The 18,415-nt window shown below is 33.7% G+C and overlaps 2 protein-coding genes across 4 annotated transcripts; both read left to right on the top strand.

Moving 5' to 3' along the window:
- On the top strand, window positions 1–9,299 carry LOC112802228 (uncharacterized). The gene is made up of 14 exons (XM_025845336.3): window positions 1–578; window positions 1,210–1,284; window positions 1,365–1,472; window positions 1,878–1,910; window positions 1,991–2,080; window positions 2,213–2,338; window positions 2,514–2,657; window positions 2,903–3,319; window positions 3,437–3,571; window positions 4,045–4,263; window positions 4,364–4,642; window positions 4,790–4,927; window positions 5,478–5,780; window positions 8,567–9,299. The coding sequence occupies exons 1-14, from the start codon at window positions 381–383 to the stop codon at window positions 8,792–8,794; spliced, it is 2,493 nt and encodes an 830-aa protein (XP_025701121.1). The 5' UTR covers window positions 1–380; the 3' UTR covers window positions 8,795–9,299.
- Window positions 9,300–10,588: 1,289 nt separating this feature from the next.
- Window positions 10,589–17,171, top strand: LOC112802226 (chloroplastic group IIA intron splicing facilitator CRS1, chloroplastic). 3 transcript variants are annotated; one of them, XR_003202246.3, is made up of 10 exons: window positions 10,589–11,679; window positions 12,421–12,874; window positions 12,954–13,084; window positions 14,057–14,404; window positions 14,819–14,975; window positions 15,054–15,346; window positions 15,446–15,505; window positions 15,624–15,707; window positions 16,058–16,351; window positions 16,774–17,171. XR_003202246.3 is itself a non-coding variant. In XM_025845335.3 (9 exons), the coding sequence occupies exons 1-9, from the start codon at window positions 10,741–10,743 to the stop codon at window positions 16,199–16,201; spliced, it is 2,610 nt and encodes an 869-aa protein (XP_025701120.1). In that variant the 5' UTR covers window positions 10,589–10,740; the 3' UTR covers window positions 16,202–16,610. The 3 variants fall into 3 exon arrangements, 1 of the variants encoding a protein (XP_025701120.1); XR_003202245.3 differs by having other exon boundaries at window positions 10,598–11,679; window positions 16,058–16,284; XM_025845335.3 differs by lacking the exon at window positions 16,774–17,171 and having other exon boundaries at window positions 16,058–16,610.
- Window positions 17,172–18,415: the final 1,244 nt, after the last annotated feature.

Here is an 18,415-nt window from a genome sequence, read left to right as displayed (position 1 = left end):
ATATTATTTTTCACTTCATTTTAAAATCATTATTATTTTGTTTTTTATATTTTTCTACCTTTTATTAATTTTTTATGTGTTAAAAAAATTAAAATATCAACTATTTCAAAACGAAAGAAAATAATATTTCTAGTTCAGATTGGTAGTAAACAAATAAATAAATAAGAGAATGAAACTCTTATTATTATAGTCCCTCATTTCCCTTTCTCTTACCCCAACTTGTTTTCTGGTCTCTTATTGTAAAAAACTATGAATGAGTAGGTAATGCATAGCAACAAGATCACACTTTTTGACAACTACAAAGAAGAACAACAAGAAGGAAAAAAAAGTTTCCTTTTTTATTTTTGTGGCATTAAGAGGAGAGTGATTTGGTCGTTGCAATGAGTAGAAAGAAAAGGGGACTTTTGTTCAACATAGAAGAAGTTGCAGTGGACTTCTTCTTCAACCATCTCTTGAAGGAGAAGCCATCAATTCCATTCTTCATTCCTTTGCTTTTGGTTGCTTGGGCTATTGAGAAATGGATGTTCTCTTTCTCCACCTGGGTTCCCATTCTTCTTGTTGTGTGGATAGCTATACAGGTAGCTTCACTGATGATTGATGACTTTTTTATTTTTATTTTTATTTTCTCATTTTAAAATTTGTATTCAATACATGATTTGAATTTGAAGCAACAAAAATCTTCCCCAATTTGGTGGTGTTCCAATCATTGTCCTTAGTTTCCCCTCTTTTTGTCTTACTTTATCCATGTGGCATTTACTAATATATTTGTGCACAATTTTTAGTACTACAAACTATCTTGCCTGATCACTTTAGTTGTTGTTGTCAAATTTCATGAAATTGAGGTCATTTCAGATTCAATTTTTGATTAATTATATTTCTGATTATGGTGATACCTAAGTTTTTAGTATAAACGGTCACCGTTGACCTTTTTTGATTAGTTGACATTGGACCATAGTTACATAGAACGCAATCCGTTTCCGGTATGTAGTATGCCACATTTAAAATATTTTGAGGAAAATTCGGTATGCTGGTGAATTGTGAATTGGTCACTTAACGGGTGAATTCATGTAACTATGCATCGAAACACTTATGTGTAATGTAATGGAAGAAAATAGACAAAATCAATGGTGGTTGAGCCTGAGCTTAATGATATTTTTCCTAGTGTATGATATAAGCAGTTAATGTGAGATTTTGCTGTTCCATTTTTAGTATGGTAGGTATCAACGGAAACTACTTGTTGAGGACTTGGATAAGAAATGGCAACGAATCATACTGAACACATCGGTAGCTTTCCCTTCTCCTTTTCATCATTTCAAATTCCCAAAGTGCTTTATGAAGTTGACTTCAGCTTCCTGTTCTTATAGCCGATCACTCCGTTGGAGCATTGCGAGTGGCTGAATAAGCTCTTGACTGAAATCTGGTCCAGCCATTATAACCCAAAGCTTTCGATAAGGTTGTCGGCGATAGTTGAGGTGAAATTTCAGTGCCGTTTCCTAATTACCAACATTTATGTTACTGTCAACATTAAAGTATAGTAGTTATTATGGTTAAACTAGTTTGTTTAGATTCTACATATTGTTATCTTCTACTTTTTGGAATACTCTCTATGTTTTCAATAACTTAGATTGGAAGTCTGTAACACAAACAGATTTCTGTTTTTTTAATTTTGTTTTTTCCTTTAGCTCTTATGGTGATTAAGAAAACATTGAAAGAGTTGATAAGTTTCTTGTTGGCAATTCTTGTTCATTCTACACTGTGCAAGATTGCTACATTCTGTGCAACACACTCTTCAGACATGCACTAACACCCCACCCCCGCGCGGGAATTGTGACGGATTTTCTAATTTGATTTTCTTGCTTTTATCTTTATGTCTCTAGAAACGTTTAAAGCTCCGGAAGCCAAGACTTATAGTAAGAAACACTCTTTTCCTTCAATCATAGATGCTGGAAATTTCATAGGTGCATGCTGAACTATGGAAATCATTCTGTAGGAAAGAGTCGAGCTGCAGGAGTTTTCATTGGGTTCATGCCCTCCTAGTGTGGGTCTTCAAGGGATGCGATGGTCAACTATCGGTGATCAGGTTTTACTTCCTTCACATTTCAATATTATAACCTGAAAAATAGTAGTTTTAGATATTTTATTAAGAATATTTCACATGATTAGGTTTTGATTCAGACACAAATGAAATGAGAATTTTCTTTGTATTTCACAGCGAGTCCTACAACTGGGTTTGGATTGGGACACAAATGAAATGAGCATTTTGATGCTTGCGAAGCTTGCAAAGCCATTGATCGGAACTGCTCGGATTGTGATTAATAGTCTTCATATCAAGGGTGATGTATGTAAAAGCAATGTCCGCATTTTGAATTTTGAAGAAGCAAATTTAGAGAAAAAGAAAACATTTGGATATGTTATCTTTACTTCTAGGGCTATGAACTGATTTTGATGCATTAATTAAAAACATGGTTTGGTGCTTTATCTTTTTGTTATTAAGATTCATATTCATTTTGCAGCTTCTATTTACACCAATCCTGGATGGAAAAGCACTTTTGTATTCATTTGTATCAACTCCTGAGGTGAGAATAGGAATCGCCTTTGGAAGCGGTGGAAGCCAGTCACTTCCTGCCACTGAATGGCCCGGTGTTTCTTCTTGGCTGGTGTGTTTCTACTACGTTTGATTTAATATAATTGTTGTAAGAAAAATAATAAAATTCAAGTTGTGCTGTTTTCCATAAAAGACTTCTATTTGCGGTGCTGTAGTAGAAAGACTATGAACTTTGGTTTTGATGCAACTCCTAGAAATTGTAATGCATTGTGGATTATGAAGCTGATTCTATGTAAATGGATATCAGCTTGATGCCTTTCTTGTAATCATGCTTATTTTGAATTTAAATTTTTGTAGGAAAAGCTTTTTACTGACACCTTGGTTAAGACCATGGTGGAACCTCGGCGCCGCTGTTTTACTTTGCCTGCTGTTGATTTGAGGAAGAAGGCTGTTGGTGGCATTATATATATTAGAGTGATTTCGGCTAGTAAACTTTCAAGGAGTTGCTTCAAGGGGGGATCTAGGAGGCCTCAAAATGGTACAACCAATAGTTTCTCGGTGGACAGTTTTGATGACAAGGACCTACAAACATTTGTCGAGGTAGAAGTTGGGGACTTAATCAGGAGAACAGATGTCAGACTTGGATCAACCCCTCGATGGGATGCACCATTTAATATGGTTTTACATGATAACACTGGAAACCTTCGTTTCAATCTTTATGAGTCTCATCCCAACAATATCAAGTGTGACTACCTAGCAAGTTGTGAAATCAAGGTACCAAGATAATTACCATGTCAGGTCAAATAGTAGTTACGTTTCTTTAGTCTTTATTATGTTTTGGAAACTACTTCAACTTTTATACAATCCTTACTATGGTAAGTCTTTGAGCAGATGAGGCATGTTGAAGATGATTCAACGATATTCTGGGCAATAGGACCCGATTCTGGGGTCATAGCAAAGCAAGCACAATTTTGTGGAGATGAAGTTGAAATGATGGTCCCATTTGAGGGGGCTAACCCCGGGGAGGTACAGTGTTTATGACCATTCTATAATTAGTTCCTCCTGCTTTATGATTTAGACACTTTGGTTGCATTATGGCCATGCGGGAAACAATTTTCTCATGTGAAATTTGTACACGAACTGGACATATTTTCAATGTTGATAACATTTCTTTGTAAATAACATTATATCGATATTAATCATTTAAAATTGATTATGGAGTTTCATAGTGATAGCCTTTGTTGTGCAATGCTTCTAGCCTCATCTGTTTGTGGTCTGGGCTTAGTTTATTGTATTAATTCTAATTGGTCTTAATGAATTCTATAACCTTTTAATATACAAAATGATTATTTTTCTATTTTCGACTGATTTTTAATAATCCCTCCTAGAAAAATGCTCTTTAGGCCAGATTTTGTGATGGATAATTGATGTAGCTTTTTGAAAGAAAATAAAATATTATTGAATGGCATATTCATTTACCTCCTTTCTTCAATTTTCAGTTGAAGGTCAGCATTGTAGTAAAAGAGTGGCAATATTCTGATGGTACGCATAGCTTGAACAGTCTCCGGTCGAGTTCTCAGTCATCAGTTAGTGGATCATCAAATATTCAGTTAAGAACTGGAAGGAAACTTAACATAACTGTTATGGAAGGAAAGGATCTCGCTGCAAAAGATAAATCTGGAAAGTTTGATCCATATGTCAAACTTCAGTATGGAAAGGTGAGTGGTGGTGTGTCTCCAAGACACTTCTCTCTCATTAACATGATTAACTGAGGTTGTAATGATTACGCCATATATAATTTTGTTGTTAATCTTCCAGACTGTCCTGAAAACGAAGACTGCCCATGGTTCGAATCCTGTATGGAACCAGACGTTTGAATTCGATGAGGTTAGTGGCGGTGACTACTTAAAAGTAAAAGGCTTCAGTGAAGAAATTTTCGGAGACGAAAACATTGGTAGTGCAAATGTAAATTTGGAAGGGCTGGTAGATGGAACAGTCAGGGATGTATGGATACCTCTAGAAAGAGTGCGTTCTGGAGAATTAAGACTTCAAATACAAGCAGTCAGGCTCGACGACCAAGAAGGATCAAATTCAAGGGTGTGTTTTATCAGTAAAAAAATTAGTGATGCTTTTAGTAAATTATACAAATCAGAAGAAAAGATATGCAAACAGCTGAGATTCTATTTATATATTATCTCTTAATCACTTAATTCTAACATGCTTTGCTATATTGAAAATGGCCAGGGATCAGCTCCAGGCCCGGCCAATGGTTGGATAGAACTTGTTCTAATTGAGGGAAGGGATCTTGTTGCCGCTGATCTACGAGGCACAAGTGATCCATTTGTGAGGGTGCAATATGGAAACATAAAGAAAAAGACGAAGGTTGGAACACTTTTCCCTTGGTTTCTTTTCATGAAAGTGATTTTCCTTAGGCATTACAGTTTTATCTGGATCATGATACAAATATTAAGGCAAATTACACTGACTTGCCCCACAGTTAAGCAATATTAGTAAAAATGACATTCCTTCGTTTGTAAAAAGTATACACTAATCTTTTGAAATTTAGGTTATATAACACTTGACACCCTTGTATTCTGTAAAATGTGACATTAACCTCCATTATAAACATATTGACCTCCCCTCGAACTCGAAGGAGGGTAGTGTAAGCATGATAAATCAAGGGGGAATTGTGTGTAACATCACCTAATTTCAGAACTGGTCAGTGTTAGTAGCCTTAGATATTAAAGGTATCCATGGCATGGTGGATTCTTACTAACTTCTATAACTTTTCAGTTTGCCGTATATCTCTTATCTTTCATTTTCCTTTAATCCTTTTGGGGTAACTTGCTCCTCAATTATGTATTGCTTTATTTTCCAAGGGTAGATTGCACTTTTTTTTGTCTTGTAATTTCATATTTTCATTGTGGTGTAGGTAATATACAAAACTCTTAACCCTCAGTGGAACCAGACCTTAGAGTTCCTCGATGATGGTAGTCCCCTTGTACTCTATGTGAAGGACCACAATGCATTGTTGGCCGCATCAAGCATAGGTGAATGTGTCGTCGAATATCAAAGGCTGCCTCCAAATGAAACGGCCGACAAGTGGATACCCCTCCAAGGTGTGAAAAGGGGAGAGATTCACATCCAAATTACTAGAAAAGTTCCGGAGTTGCAAAAGAGAAATAGTATAGATTCTGAACCTTCCTTGAGCAAATTACACCAAATTCCGAACCAGGTGAGATCTTGCAAATCTAGAAATTTCTCTTCTAAGTTGTTAACTAGATGGAGAAGCATGGGTAGATAAAGCATATTAGTTATATTTTTTATAGATATAATAATAGAAGTAATTAAGAGAGAAATGAAAATTTAGTGAAAGCAAATTATCTTTTACAATAAAATAAAAGCTTACTAACATAAAGGAAAGAAAAGGTATGTAACTATGATGACCCAAAGCTTTCAAATATTACAAATTTGGTAGTATAAAGATAGAAAAATGTATATAGCTGTTATGGCCAAAGCCCCATTATAAATTTGAATAATTACAAGGAATGGCTTTTGTGATGTTTCCACAATAATGTAGATTTATAGATGGTTAGAGTATATACTCTGTTGTCTCCGCACCAATGTAATGCCCCACAAAACTTGCACACACTTGTTGCCCTTCCTAGATTCCAGGCTTCACTAATATAATTTGCCAATAGGTGCATATATACATCCAAACATGAAATTATTGACAAACCAAAGATTTTTTTTTTCACATGTAAGTTTATTTGGTATTGGATATTGAGCAAAACAAATTATGTTTTGTTGTAAACACTAATGGGATAAGAATCTAGGATTTGGATCCTCTAAATTTTGAATTTCACTTTAGAGGGTAAAGTGTGATCTCTCACCTTTGAATAGTTTCTCTCTCATATTTTCTCTTGGTCCCACCTATGAAATAAATGGTGAGAGATCACACTTTACCCTCTAAGTGAAAATTCAAAATTTAGAGGATCCAAATTAAATTAATAGAACATGCCAAGTAGTAGGAATTGTTTTTGTGAAGAAGTATGTTCAATTTGTAAAGTATTGGTTTGAAAGTAAAATAATATAAATTAATAAATAAGGGAAAAACTCTTTAATATATAAGCAATAGAACATGTTCCATGATTTCTTGTCATATATACTTGAAGTATGAGTGGATGTTGGACATCGTCTCAAATTAAGTAATTGCTTTCTGAAATCATCAACTCGTGCCATAGAACAAATTTATATATCTAAATAGCCCCAAAGAAAAATACCAAAATAGGATATTGTTTCGCTTTTGCTCTTACTTCTTGTTGAGTAAAACTAATCAATCATGCCACTAAACTCTTTATTCTGTTGTTCAGTTCCTTGTTTAACAATTAATAGTTGGGTTTCCTAGATTAACTATGTTTCTTTTGAAATCATGAATTCTCTTCACCTCAATGTGAATACCTAATCTGTTAGAATAAACTACACTGAAATGAATGATTAAGATCAGTGGATTCCTTACCAAATAACCACACAAATTACTTTTGCTTATCTCTTAATTTCACTCAACCTGTGGCAAGCATGACAAGAAGGTTTGAATTCCTTTCTCAAGTTCATGTCAATTCAATCAAGTGTTGATTACACATTCGAATAAGAAACATGAATTACATCATAATGAGATTAATAATCAAAGAGTGGCTATATCAATGGCCTAATTAAAGGGTATATCTCATTAATGATGAGAACAAGATAACAAAAATGGAGCAGAGAGGTGAAAGAAGCTCCATTGAGATTGAAGCCATGGTGCCTTTTTTGTATCTATTAGTGATCATTTGGAACTCAATAACTTCCAAGAACCTTCTCCAGCTGCCTCCTCAGTGTTAACGGTTTGGAGATTGTGCCAAAAGATGCTTAATTGCATGGTTAAAAACCCTTGAATGATAGACTCTGTAGTATTTAGTTGGATTGGAATTCATGCACCTCTAATGATAGATCTTCAGCTTGACAAGTTTTATGGGATCAAATTAGTCATATATCATCTATTTGGTGTAAGCTCTCAAACATGTTGAGATTGGAAAGCTGCACTTGGTTGATCTTTTGTTTGTTTTTTGCTTCTTTGTAAGGAGGATCTCTGATACTCTCATCTTTTTGTAATTTTCTTAATGACATTCCTCTTATATTTTAAAAATACCCCTTTTTTTACCCTTAATCACATGTTGATTAGATAATTTACGTGTTGAGAGTCGCAATTGTGCTCCAACATGGGAAGCCCGTGTTAGAGCCCACAGTTGCGAATGTTGAAATCCTGTATCTTCCGACTTGATTGTGCTCTGGCATGGTTGCAATAGGGTTGAATTTCCTCTTTTTGTGCTAAATATACATAAATAAGAACTATAAAATCATAAAATAACAAAACTACACAATTCTACTATGTATAATGGTATGGAAATGGCTAACATCTATGCTAAAGACTTGGGAAAACATAACTTACATTGGAGAATTATCATGATTAAGTGGTGATGAGTGAATTCTCACAACAAAAATACCATTCACGAGACAACAGAATTCTCAATGGCTTCGAATTTTGCTGAAGCACTCTTGTGCAAAATGTTTCTTTCTTACTATTTCTGCTTACATGTTCTTTATTCAATGTTATGAATGAAATGTTTTATCAAATGAAATGGGGAAGTATAGAATAGGAGGCACATCAAAAGAATTAATTGAAGAGAGAAATCACATTGTAAGCCTAAGGTGTAACCTGTGTTAAGTCCCTTAACAAAACTTGCAAAACGGAATAAAATTAGAACCTAGAGCTTGCAAATACACTGCTATAAAATATTCTTACTGATGTAAAAATGCTTGCTGCAAACTTTCTGCACTGCTATATTGAGCTTCAAAATGACCAAATTTTCAGCATTATTGAACAGATGTGGCAAAACTATGAACATATAAGTTGTGCTGTGTGAAGTTATTATCATCCTCATTTTATGTTGACACATTGCATAAATTGAAATATCGTCGCAGATTAAACAGATGATGATCAAGTTCCGGTCTTTAATAGAGGATGGAAACCTCGACGGGCTATCAGAAGCTTTGAGTGAGCTAGAAACTTTAGAGGATACACAAGAAGGTTACATAGTCCAATTGGAAACTGAGCAAATGATGCTTCTCAGCAAAATAAGGGAGCTAGGTCAAGAGATGATTAATTCTTCTCCTTCAATGAGTCGAAGATCTTCTGGAAGTGGAAGCTGACCCTTATCTTCCTTCTACTTTGTAATTGAAGTTAATATATACTTTCCCATGCTCAACTTTGCTTATGGGAAAAAGAAGGACCATCATGGAAAGATTTTGTACATGTTTTCTAATTTTCTTAGCACGCAAGTCATCTTATAGTATCACATTATAGCTTGTATATGGTTAATTCGATTAATTTTTGTATTGGTATGCATAATGTTGGGAATCAGGTGCTGCATTCAATACAGAAAGGACTATTATAGTTTTTCTTCATAGGGTTTAGGCCAGTAGATATCCTTAGAGATTCATGGGTTTAGACAACCAGAAAATTAGTTTTGTTTCTATTGTAGGAATGTAAGGGTTGTGTAGTCTTTTCACAAGACATGATTTTATAGGATGTGAAGGTTGGTTATTTCCATCACAAACTAGTTGTGGAATTGTTACCATTATATAGTTGACATGAGTGGTGTTTATGTAAACTTAAACTGGTGACATATAATATATATAGTTCCACTCTTGTTTATTTTTCTTTGCATATATATAATTTGTCACTTTTTGAGCATATATCATGTCTTATCATTAACATATCCAGTAACTGAAGAGATACTATTAGTTGTCATTGTCAACAGATTTAATAGATAGATATATGATTCTGAGGTCAAATCTCCAATGTAATATGGCATGGTTGATTGTTTAGATTTAGCATGCTTTTGTATCTCTCTCTTGTTCTCTTTTGGCTAAAAAAAATTTTAAATATGGAAACTACATGATGTATCTGCCAAAAAACGGATCAATCAAGAGAACATTTCCTTGGGGTGAAATTCATTTTAAAAATGATAAAGTACATTCATTGGGAAGAATTTTTTCTGTAGTCAACAAAGTGATTTCGTTAAAAGATAATTGCAGACAATGGGTAACAAATTAACCAAGTTCGAAAGTTTAAACAGAAAAGAACATCCATCCAGAATATAGAAATTGTTAGTGTTTGAATGAAGTTGTAAGTTGAGAGCAAAAGAATCACCATAAGACGATGAAGAACTTTTGTGTGATGAATGAGGTTGTGTGATCATATTTGTTTGTTTCAGGTACTAATGTTTCCTGTTTTTAGTTTTGAGTTGAGAAAAGGTGAAAACACAAACCTCAAACTTGTACCTCTGGGCAACCTATGTCTTTTTTCTGAAACGATTTTAGAAAATTTTACATAAACAAAGAGTGAAATAATAAATAGATTAATCCCATTTAATTTATTAGTAATAAAAATAATATTAATTTGTAAGCTTAAAATGACAAATCAAATCATAAATTATAATTAATAATTCAATAAAAAATTAATCATTAAATTAATTATTAATATAAAATATTTATTAAAATATAAAATATATATTAAAAATAAATTAAATAATATATATTTAGATATAAATATATAATTAATTTAATGATCGATTTTTATTTTAAAAATTTTATTTTTATACTAAAATTAATTAATATATATATTTATATATAAATAATTAAATATATATAATTAAACTATTTTAGCGTGTATTTTATATTTTTATATATATTTTATAGATTTTATTTTTATACTAAAATTAATTAATATATATATATATATATTTATATATAAATAATTAAATATATATAATTAAACTATTTTAGCGTGTATTTTATATTTTTATATATATTTTATAGATGGTTAATTTTAGTATTTAATATGATTGTTTTTATTTACATAGTAATTTTTTAAATAATTTTGTAGATATTTTTTTAAGTAAGTTAATTTTCACACCCAAAAAAGTGAAAAACCTTATCGCCTTTTGTTGCTGCCACTTGCATTGCATCATCATCATCATCATCATTTCTTCTTCTTCTTCTTAGTTACACACCTCGAAAGTCTGCAACTTTTCTCTTCCGAAGAAAACGAAACGAACAATGCGACTCTATTAAGAACTACCAATACAAAACAAATGGCGTTCGCAGCCACCACGACGGCAACTACTAACCTCTCTGAATTGCACCTCAAAACTTGTTCACCTTCATCACTCTCACTCACTTCTCCTCATTCTTCATCTTCCTCCTCAACGCTCTTCTTCTTTCGCTCTAAACCCCCATTCCGCACTCTTACACTCACACCCTTCTCTTCTCTTAGAACCTCACAACAACATACAAAACAGAATAACCGTTCTTCTTCCACAACAAAACCTAACACCAACACCAGCACCAGCACCAGCAACCCTTCTGCCCCATGGCTCGCAAAAACCCCTCCCCCCAATAATTCCTCCAAAAGGGTCACCGAATCTCACACCAACGACCCACTTCATGATACAACGGAAAATCGTTACTTTGACGGTGATAAGGGGCAAAACGCGGTTGAGAGGATCGTTCTTCGGTTGAGGAACCTAGGATTGGCTTCAGATGATGATGACGAAGAAGAAGAAGAAGAAGAAGGAAAAGAAGAGGTCTCAATTGGTGGTGTTGGTGATGATTTTCCGGTGACCGGAGAAGAGAGGCTTGGTGAGCTTCTGAGAAGGGAATGGATTAGGCCTGATGTTATTGTACGTGAAGATGATGGTGTTGGTGATGATGAGATGGTCTTTTTGCCATGGCAGAGAGAAGTGGAAGAGAGAGAGATGGGTGCTGCTAAAGAGGGAGGGGAGAAAGGGATGAGGGATAAGAGGAGGGTAAAGGCTCCAACTTTGGCGGAGCTGACGCTTGAGGACGAGGTTTTGAGGAGGTTAAGGAGGGAAGGAATGCGTACTAGGGAGAGGGTTAATGTCCCTAAAGCTGGGCTCACCAAGGAGGTTATGGAGAAGATTCACGAGAGGTGGAGGAAGGAGGAGCTTGTGAGGCTCAAATTTCATGAGGACCTTGCAAGGGACATGAGAACTGCTCATGAGATTGTTGAGGTTTGGTTCATTGCCTCTGCTTTTGCTTTTGAATTTCTTTGTTTCGGTTGAGACCTCGGTGCCGATTGATCATCGTGACCTGATAGCGTCAATTGGAATGATGTGTTGGTTTTATAGTTTGCAAATGAATTGATCTCTCTGAGAAGAGTAATGATCTAGCATCCCAAAAATGTTCTAAACAATTTAATAGTAAAGGTTTTCTATGTATTGAAATCTTAAAAAACTTTTCAACTCTTCTCGCATTTGGTATTTCGTAGGATGCTTAGGGGGATAGATCTTTGCTTATCTAAGAATAAACTCTTTTTTGCGTGCGTGCGAATCATAGATTAGGACTAAAGATCATGTTGAAATATAATTCAACATGATGCACACCTTCTAAACCATGCTTTGGAAAATGCAATATCAAATCCAGACATGCTAGAAATGGCAGCTTTTTTTATATTGTAGTTGTAGAAGTTGACATGTGATAGGGCATGAATAATTTACTTCAGTGTTATTCATGTTTTGGTGGGTTTCATGAGCCGCTTCTAAAATTAAAATTTGCATTTGATTTACTTGTTTGGTCGATATATCACTGATATATATATATATATATATATATATATATATATATATATATATATATATATATATATATATATATACTTGTATCCTTGTTCAAGCATAGCCATTAGAGATTTACCTTTGATGTTTGTTCTAATGCGTTGAGGAGCATATCAACTGACTTGTTGCAGTGTGCAGCGCCGAACAGGAGGGTTGGTCACATGGAGGGCAGGTAGTGTTATGATGGTTTATCGTGGTGCTAATTACCAAGGGCCTTCATCTGGGGTTCAACACAATGCAAAAGAAGGTGATGCTTTTTTTGTACCGGATGTCTCCTCGAGAACAAAAGACAGTGATGCAGCCTCATCATCGGAGAAGAGTGAGCCTATTGTGTGGAATCGAGTACAGCCTGAAAACATGACAGAGGAGGAAGCGGAGTACAATGCCCTGCTTGATAGTTTAGGTCCTCGTTTCATTGAATGGTGGGGTACAGGAATACTTCCTGTTGATGCTGATTCACTTCCCCCTACAGTTCCAGGTTACAAAACACCCTTTAGGCTTCTTCCTACTGGAATGCGTTCTCGACTAACAAATGCGGAAATGACCAATTTAAGGAAACTTGCCAAGACACTTCCTTGTCATTTTGCCTTAGGTAAAATTTGTCTGTTGTAATATTTTGTTGAGTTTATTTTCCTTTTACTTATATGGATTATTTCCTGGCAATTATGAAGGGAGAAATAGACGTCACCAAGGCCTAGCTTGTGCTATTCTTAAGCTTTGGGAGAAAAGTTTAATTGCAAAGATTGCTGTAAAACGTGGTATCCAGAACACAAACAATGAACTGATGGCTGAGGAGATAAAGGTCTGTTATTTGTGGTTTCCCATTTGCAGTTATTTGCTTCTATAATTATGCTTGTGTTTAATCCAGAACACTCACAATAACCTGATGCCTCACATTTTGGACAAAGTGCTGACATAGATTTGATTGAATTAAACACTCACAATAGGTTGGAAAGTTGATAACATCAAGTGAAATATTAGAGAATGAGAAGGGAGTGAGACAGAGGAGGCTTGAGGGAGAAGATACATCAGGGGTAGATTAGGTATTTAGCTCATAAGTTTTTTGTCCTAATCTAGTCGGCAGCCCTAGCTGGTAGAGTTTGTTAGTCAAGTCATAGTTCTTCTAATTAGGTCAATCAGGCTGTAGGTAACATGAGTTGCTTGTGGGTGGTTCAATTGGAACCAAGACCGTGCGGAGGTGAGGCTGTGGTGTGGGGGTTGTTAAAATGACCTCTGAAGTTTTTAACCGAAAAAACAGTGTCCCTTTAAGCTGTTGGCTATGCTTTATTCAGTACATTGGAGTAACAAACCAATCAATAATTGTTTTACAGATTGATCTTCCAGTGAAGTAGTGCATTTTTGGCATTGACTTTTACTAGTAACATAATTATACCTAAGAATAATTTTAGGGGCATTATATACTCAAAGAATATATTATTTTATTATTTTCCTTTTATCCATAAGAATGTGGTTCTTTTTTTATCTTCATTTTTTAAATGTTATCTTTTTTTTTTTTGGGGTGGGGGGGATCTATTTTGAAGAAATTGATACTCATTCTATGGGCTTGTTCATGTAAGGTGGTGAAAAATTAGTTTTGTTTTTGTTTTTGTTTTATTTATTTATTTATTTATTGTTTTTGTTTTTTTGTGTTTTTTTTAAAGCATAATTCTTTAATTGCTCACATGTTATAAGCTAGAAATATGTAAAATTGTAAATCCATCTCATATGTTAATCTGATTATCAGAAAAGTGACTGTTACTCTGTTAAAGTGCAGACATTGACCGGAGGTACCTTGCTGCTACGGAATAAATATTACATTGTTATATATCGTGGGAAGGACTTTGTCCCGACAGCTGTAGCTACAGTCCTAGCTGAAAGACAGGAATTGACCAAACAGGTACAAGATGTTGAAGACAAGTTCCGGTCTGGTGTTCTTGATGCTACTCCATCAGGGAAAGATGAATCAGCAACACCACGAGCAGGATCTTTAGCAGAGTTCTATGAAGCTCAGGCACGCTGGGGAAGGGATATATCTACTGAAGAACGGGAGAGGATGATGGAGGAAGCTGCCAAATCCAAGCAAGTCAGGCTAGTCAGACATATCGAACATAAATTAGCTACCGTAAGTGGTTCTTTTTTTTAATTTTTTTTAAATAATCAATTGTTTATATGCTTGACATGATTTATTGTGCATGTGGGTATATGTTTGGCATAGGAGTTGGGTCCTGTCTTTTTATTTCTTCATTGTTCAAAATATATATCCTTATCTTGTTAACTTTATCCCATTAAATTTTACTTTCTTAGTTTGTCTGCTGACAGTTTTGTAAAGTTTAGTTTAGATTGTAAATTTACTCAAATTATGATGCCTAGATCAGCTGGCTGTAACTTTAAAATTGTATGCTAAGATGAATGCAATGCAACATATGTTGCCGGATTCTGGGTTGAATGGGATTTTCATGTTGTTTTGATTGGCCTCTGCAAATCTTGACAATTGTTAACTTCCCTTGTTTGTATTTAACACTTAATGCATGAACAGGCTGAGGCAAAAAAACTTAGGGCAGAAAGGCTGTTAGCAAAAATAGAAGCATCTATGGTTCCAGCTGGTCCTGATTATGACCAGGAGACAATCACAGATGAAGAACGTGTTGTGTTCCGTCGAATTGGTTTAAGAATGAAGGCATATTTACCACTTGGTGGGTTGATTTTCATCTGACCGAAAGCTGTTCCATTCCAATGATACAAAACTGACATCAGTTTGTGTCTAACTGCAGGTATTCGTGGTGTTTTTGATGGTGTCGTTGAGAACATGCATTTGCATTGGAAACATCGGGAGCTTGTAAAATTGATATCAAAACAGAAGACCCTTGCTTTTGTTGAAGATACAGCAAGGTTACTGGAATTTGAAAGTGGTGGAATCCTAGTGGCAATAGAGAGAGTTCCCAAAGGATTTGCTCTTATTTACTATCGTGGAAAGAATTATAAGAGGCCCATCATTCTGAGGCCTAAAAACTTACTGACAAAGCAAAAAGCATTGAAGAGATCGGTGGCTATGCAACGGCATGAGGTACCCCTTTGTTGTATTGCTAATCTGTTCATCTTTTTTCTTTTCTTTTTCCCTTTTTAAATCTGTAATATTATATTCAATCTTGTATGAACTGTACAGGCTCTTAGTCAGCATATTACTGAGTTGGAGAAAACCATAGAACAAATGAAAACAGAACTTGTAAGTATTTGATCTGTCATAATTTAATTTTGCTCTGTGTTTTTATGTTGGCATTTTTGTTTCTCTATGGTCTCTATTATCAAGTTTCATCAACCTATAATTTAAATAATTTCCACAGGGAATGCCTCAAGATCTGGAAGATGAAGATATGCCAAACATAGAGGACCATAACCAAATAGACAATAGCTCGGAATTCAGCCAAGTAAGATACCCCACTTCTTTTAATGGTTTCTTATCTGCCTTACTTTGGGAATGCAATGGAATTGTTCTTTGCCAAATCAATACAACTTCTGCATATAGCCATGGCTTTCATAATTTTCTTGATCATACAATTCTGATTCTCCTAGACAACAACTTGGGTGATAAGTTTTGGATCTAATGTAAACACAGTTATATAGTATAATGCAATATGAGACTGTTTATCACAGTAATTTACCTATCATTGAAAGAGTGTAGGAGGTCAAACACTGATGGGATTCTTTTTTCCTTTTAATTTTGAAAAGAATAGATTTTCATTCCAAAATTAATTTATCCACTTTATGTTATTTGCAGAGCGAAGATGAAAATTTTGATGGTTTGGATGATTATGATGACAATGAACATGAAGATGATGATTCTGATGAGGAGCAAGACATTGATTGGGAAGATGAGGATGACTCTGAGTTTTCTAAATTAGAAAATGGTGAACATCCTTGAAGGCCATATGCAAATCCTTGAAGGCCATTCGGAATTTTCAAAATTAATTGCAATGAACTTTGCCAGTGCCTGCAGCTAGAGCGGTATCAAACTTTGCCATTTGATCATTCAGTTCATAAGTTTGCGACACTGATTTTAATACCTTGCACTGTAAGATAAGATTGATCTCCCCATTTGGTTAAGTTACTCCAATGGTCCCTATAATTTCATTTAATTTTTAGTTAGGTCTATATTATTTTTAACGTTTGTAATCAAATTCTTTTGTATAGAAATTTTCAAATTAGGTCTCTAGTTCAAACTTTTATAATCTTAGTCCTTGTATTAACATTTGTACAATACAGGGACTTAATTAGAAATGTTTAAGCTACAAGTATCTAATTGAAAATTTTTATTTAAGAACTTGATTACGAAGTTAACTTTTAAACTGTAGAAAATTAATTGAAATTTAGTGAAACTATAGAAATTTCTATTCTAAATACCATTCTTTTTAGCTTTATGATGATTATGCTATGTTAACTATCAATAGTCTAACATATTAGACTAACTGTAATGCATACTATTTTGTACAACAGGTTTCATGATCAATTTTGGCCTTTGCACAAGTTGATAATTTCTTCTTGATCAGATGAGGTGTTAATTTGTTTTTCCCCCCTAGGGGATTATTTTGCAATAAATCTAGCAACTGTTCCTACTTGTAGAGTGAACGAGTGATCATAAGAGGCAGGCTCTCATAAAACTTGAGTGGTTCTTCCACTTGCACAATCTGATCTGAAATTTGGTTTCAGTTTTACATAAAAAATTCTACGAAGATGTGAGTACATATAATATTTCAAGAGCACTGTTGTATAATTGAGTCTGAATTTCATTGTAGATTACCTGGTTATTGTAAATCCTCCTTCAAACCATAATTTCTTTTTGTAATATGTTATGCAATCATTCAATGCAGCAAAAGAATAATTCCTTTATTTAAGTAGTTATGTTGGTACTTAGTGGATCCGCTGTCAATGTCATTTTGTTACCATTGAAGAATTTGATGTAAATGAATTTTATGTAAATTATTGAAGCTGATACAAGGCCCGATAGAGTTTTGCAATTAATATTATTCAACCAAAGTCAATTATTCTATTCAGCTTAAACTCCGGTATGCATGTGAAAAACTTTTTGTTTTTGTTTTTTTATCCCTTGGCAGTAAGTAGTGATTTTGATACAGTATCATGTAATATAACATTGGAAAGTTTTCAAATTACTTGGAACACCGGTATTCTAGTAATAACATTGGAAAGTTTTCAAATTACTTGTAACACCGGTATTCTAGTAATTTTAACTGTTGATATATATTATATTTTAATTAATATATATTTTTTATAATTAAGATTCACAGTTAAAATTATTGGCAATCGAATCCATCATATTATTGAATCACTAAATCATTGGTTCAATTGATAAGTTATTGGTTCAATCATAAGTTATTGTTAAATTCGTTAAACTGGTCATAATTAAATATACAAAATTATAATAAAATCTAAATTTAAAAATAAATATAGAATATAAACATAAATAATAACTTTATAATTTAAGCTATATTTCATATATAGATTAGATACACTTGTTTTTATCTAAATATATTAGTCTAAGGATATATTAATTTTGAAAATCATACTAATAAATAAAAGAGATTAAACTAAACTAAATAACTATCTTTATCTTTATAGTAATACAAATGAGGAGCTCATATGTTGACGAGGCGCTCATACGTTGAGTTTGGAAGTTTATTTGCTTAGGTGTTATCACTATAAATTTTTAGATTTATATTTATAAATTATAAATTATTATTTGCTTAGGTTGTTATTCTCAAATTTTAAATTATTTGTTTGAGTTGTTATACTTAGGTTGTTATTTTTTAAATTTTAAATTATTTTATTTAGATTGTTATTTTTTAAATTTTAACACTATTTTTTAAAAATTTGTTGATTCTTTTAGCATTATTTTTTAAAGTATAAGTTATGAGATATGTATAGCACCACAATTTAAAGTACATCAAACCCTTTCTTTACATACATCCAAAATCTAAAATTTCTCTACTTATTTCAATGACCGGTATTCACAAAATTGCAGAAATCAATCCTTCAATCGACAATTTGTGTGTACGTATACGAGTGATACGGTTATGGATACTACCAAGTTACGGAAATTCTTTATTGCCATACTCAATTG

Source organism: Arachis hypogaea, chromosome 5 (genome assembly GCF_003086295.3).
Source record: "Arachis hypogaea cultivar Tifrunner chromosome 5, arahy.Tifrunner.gnm2.J5K5, whole genome shotgun sequence".
Lineage (NCBI taxonomy): Eukaryota > Viridiplantae > Streptophyta > Magnoliopsida > Fabales > Fabaceae > Arachis > Arachis hypogaea.
Note: the sequence above shows the minus strand (reverse complement) of the source record. Positions and strands in the feature narration are given on the sequence as shown.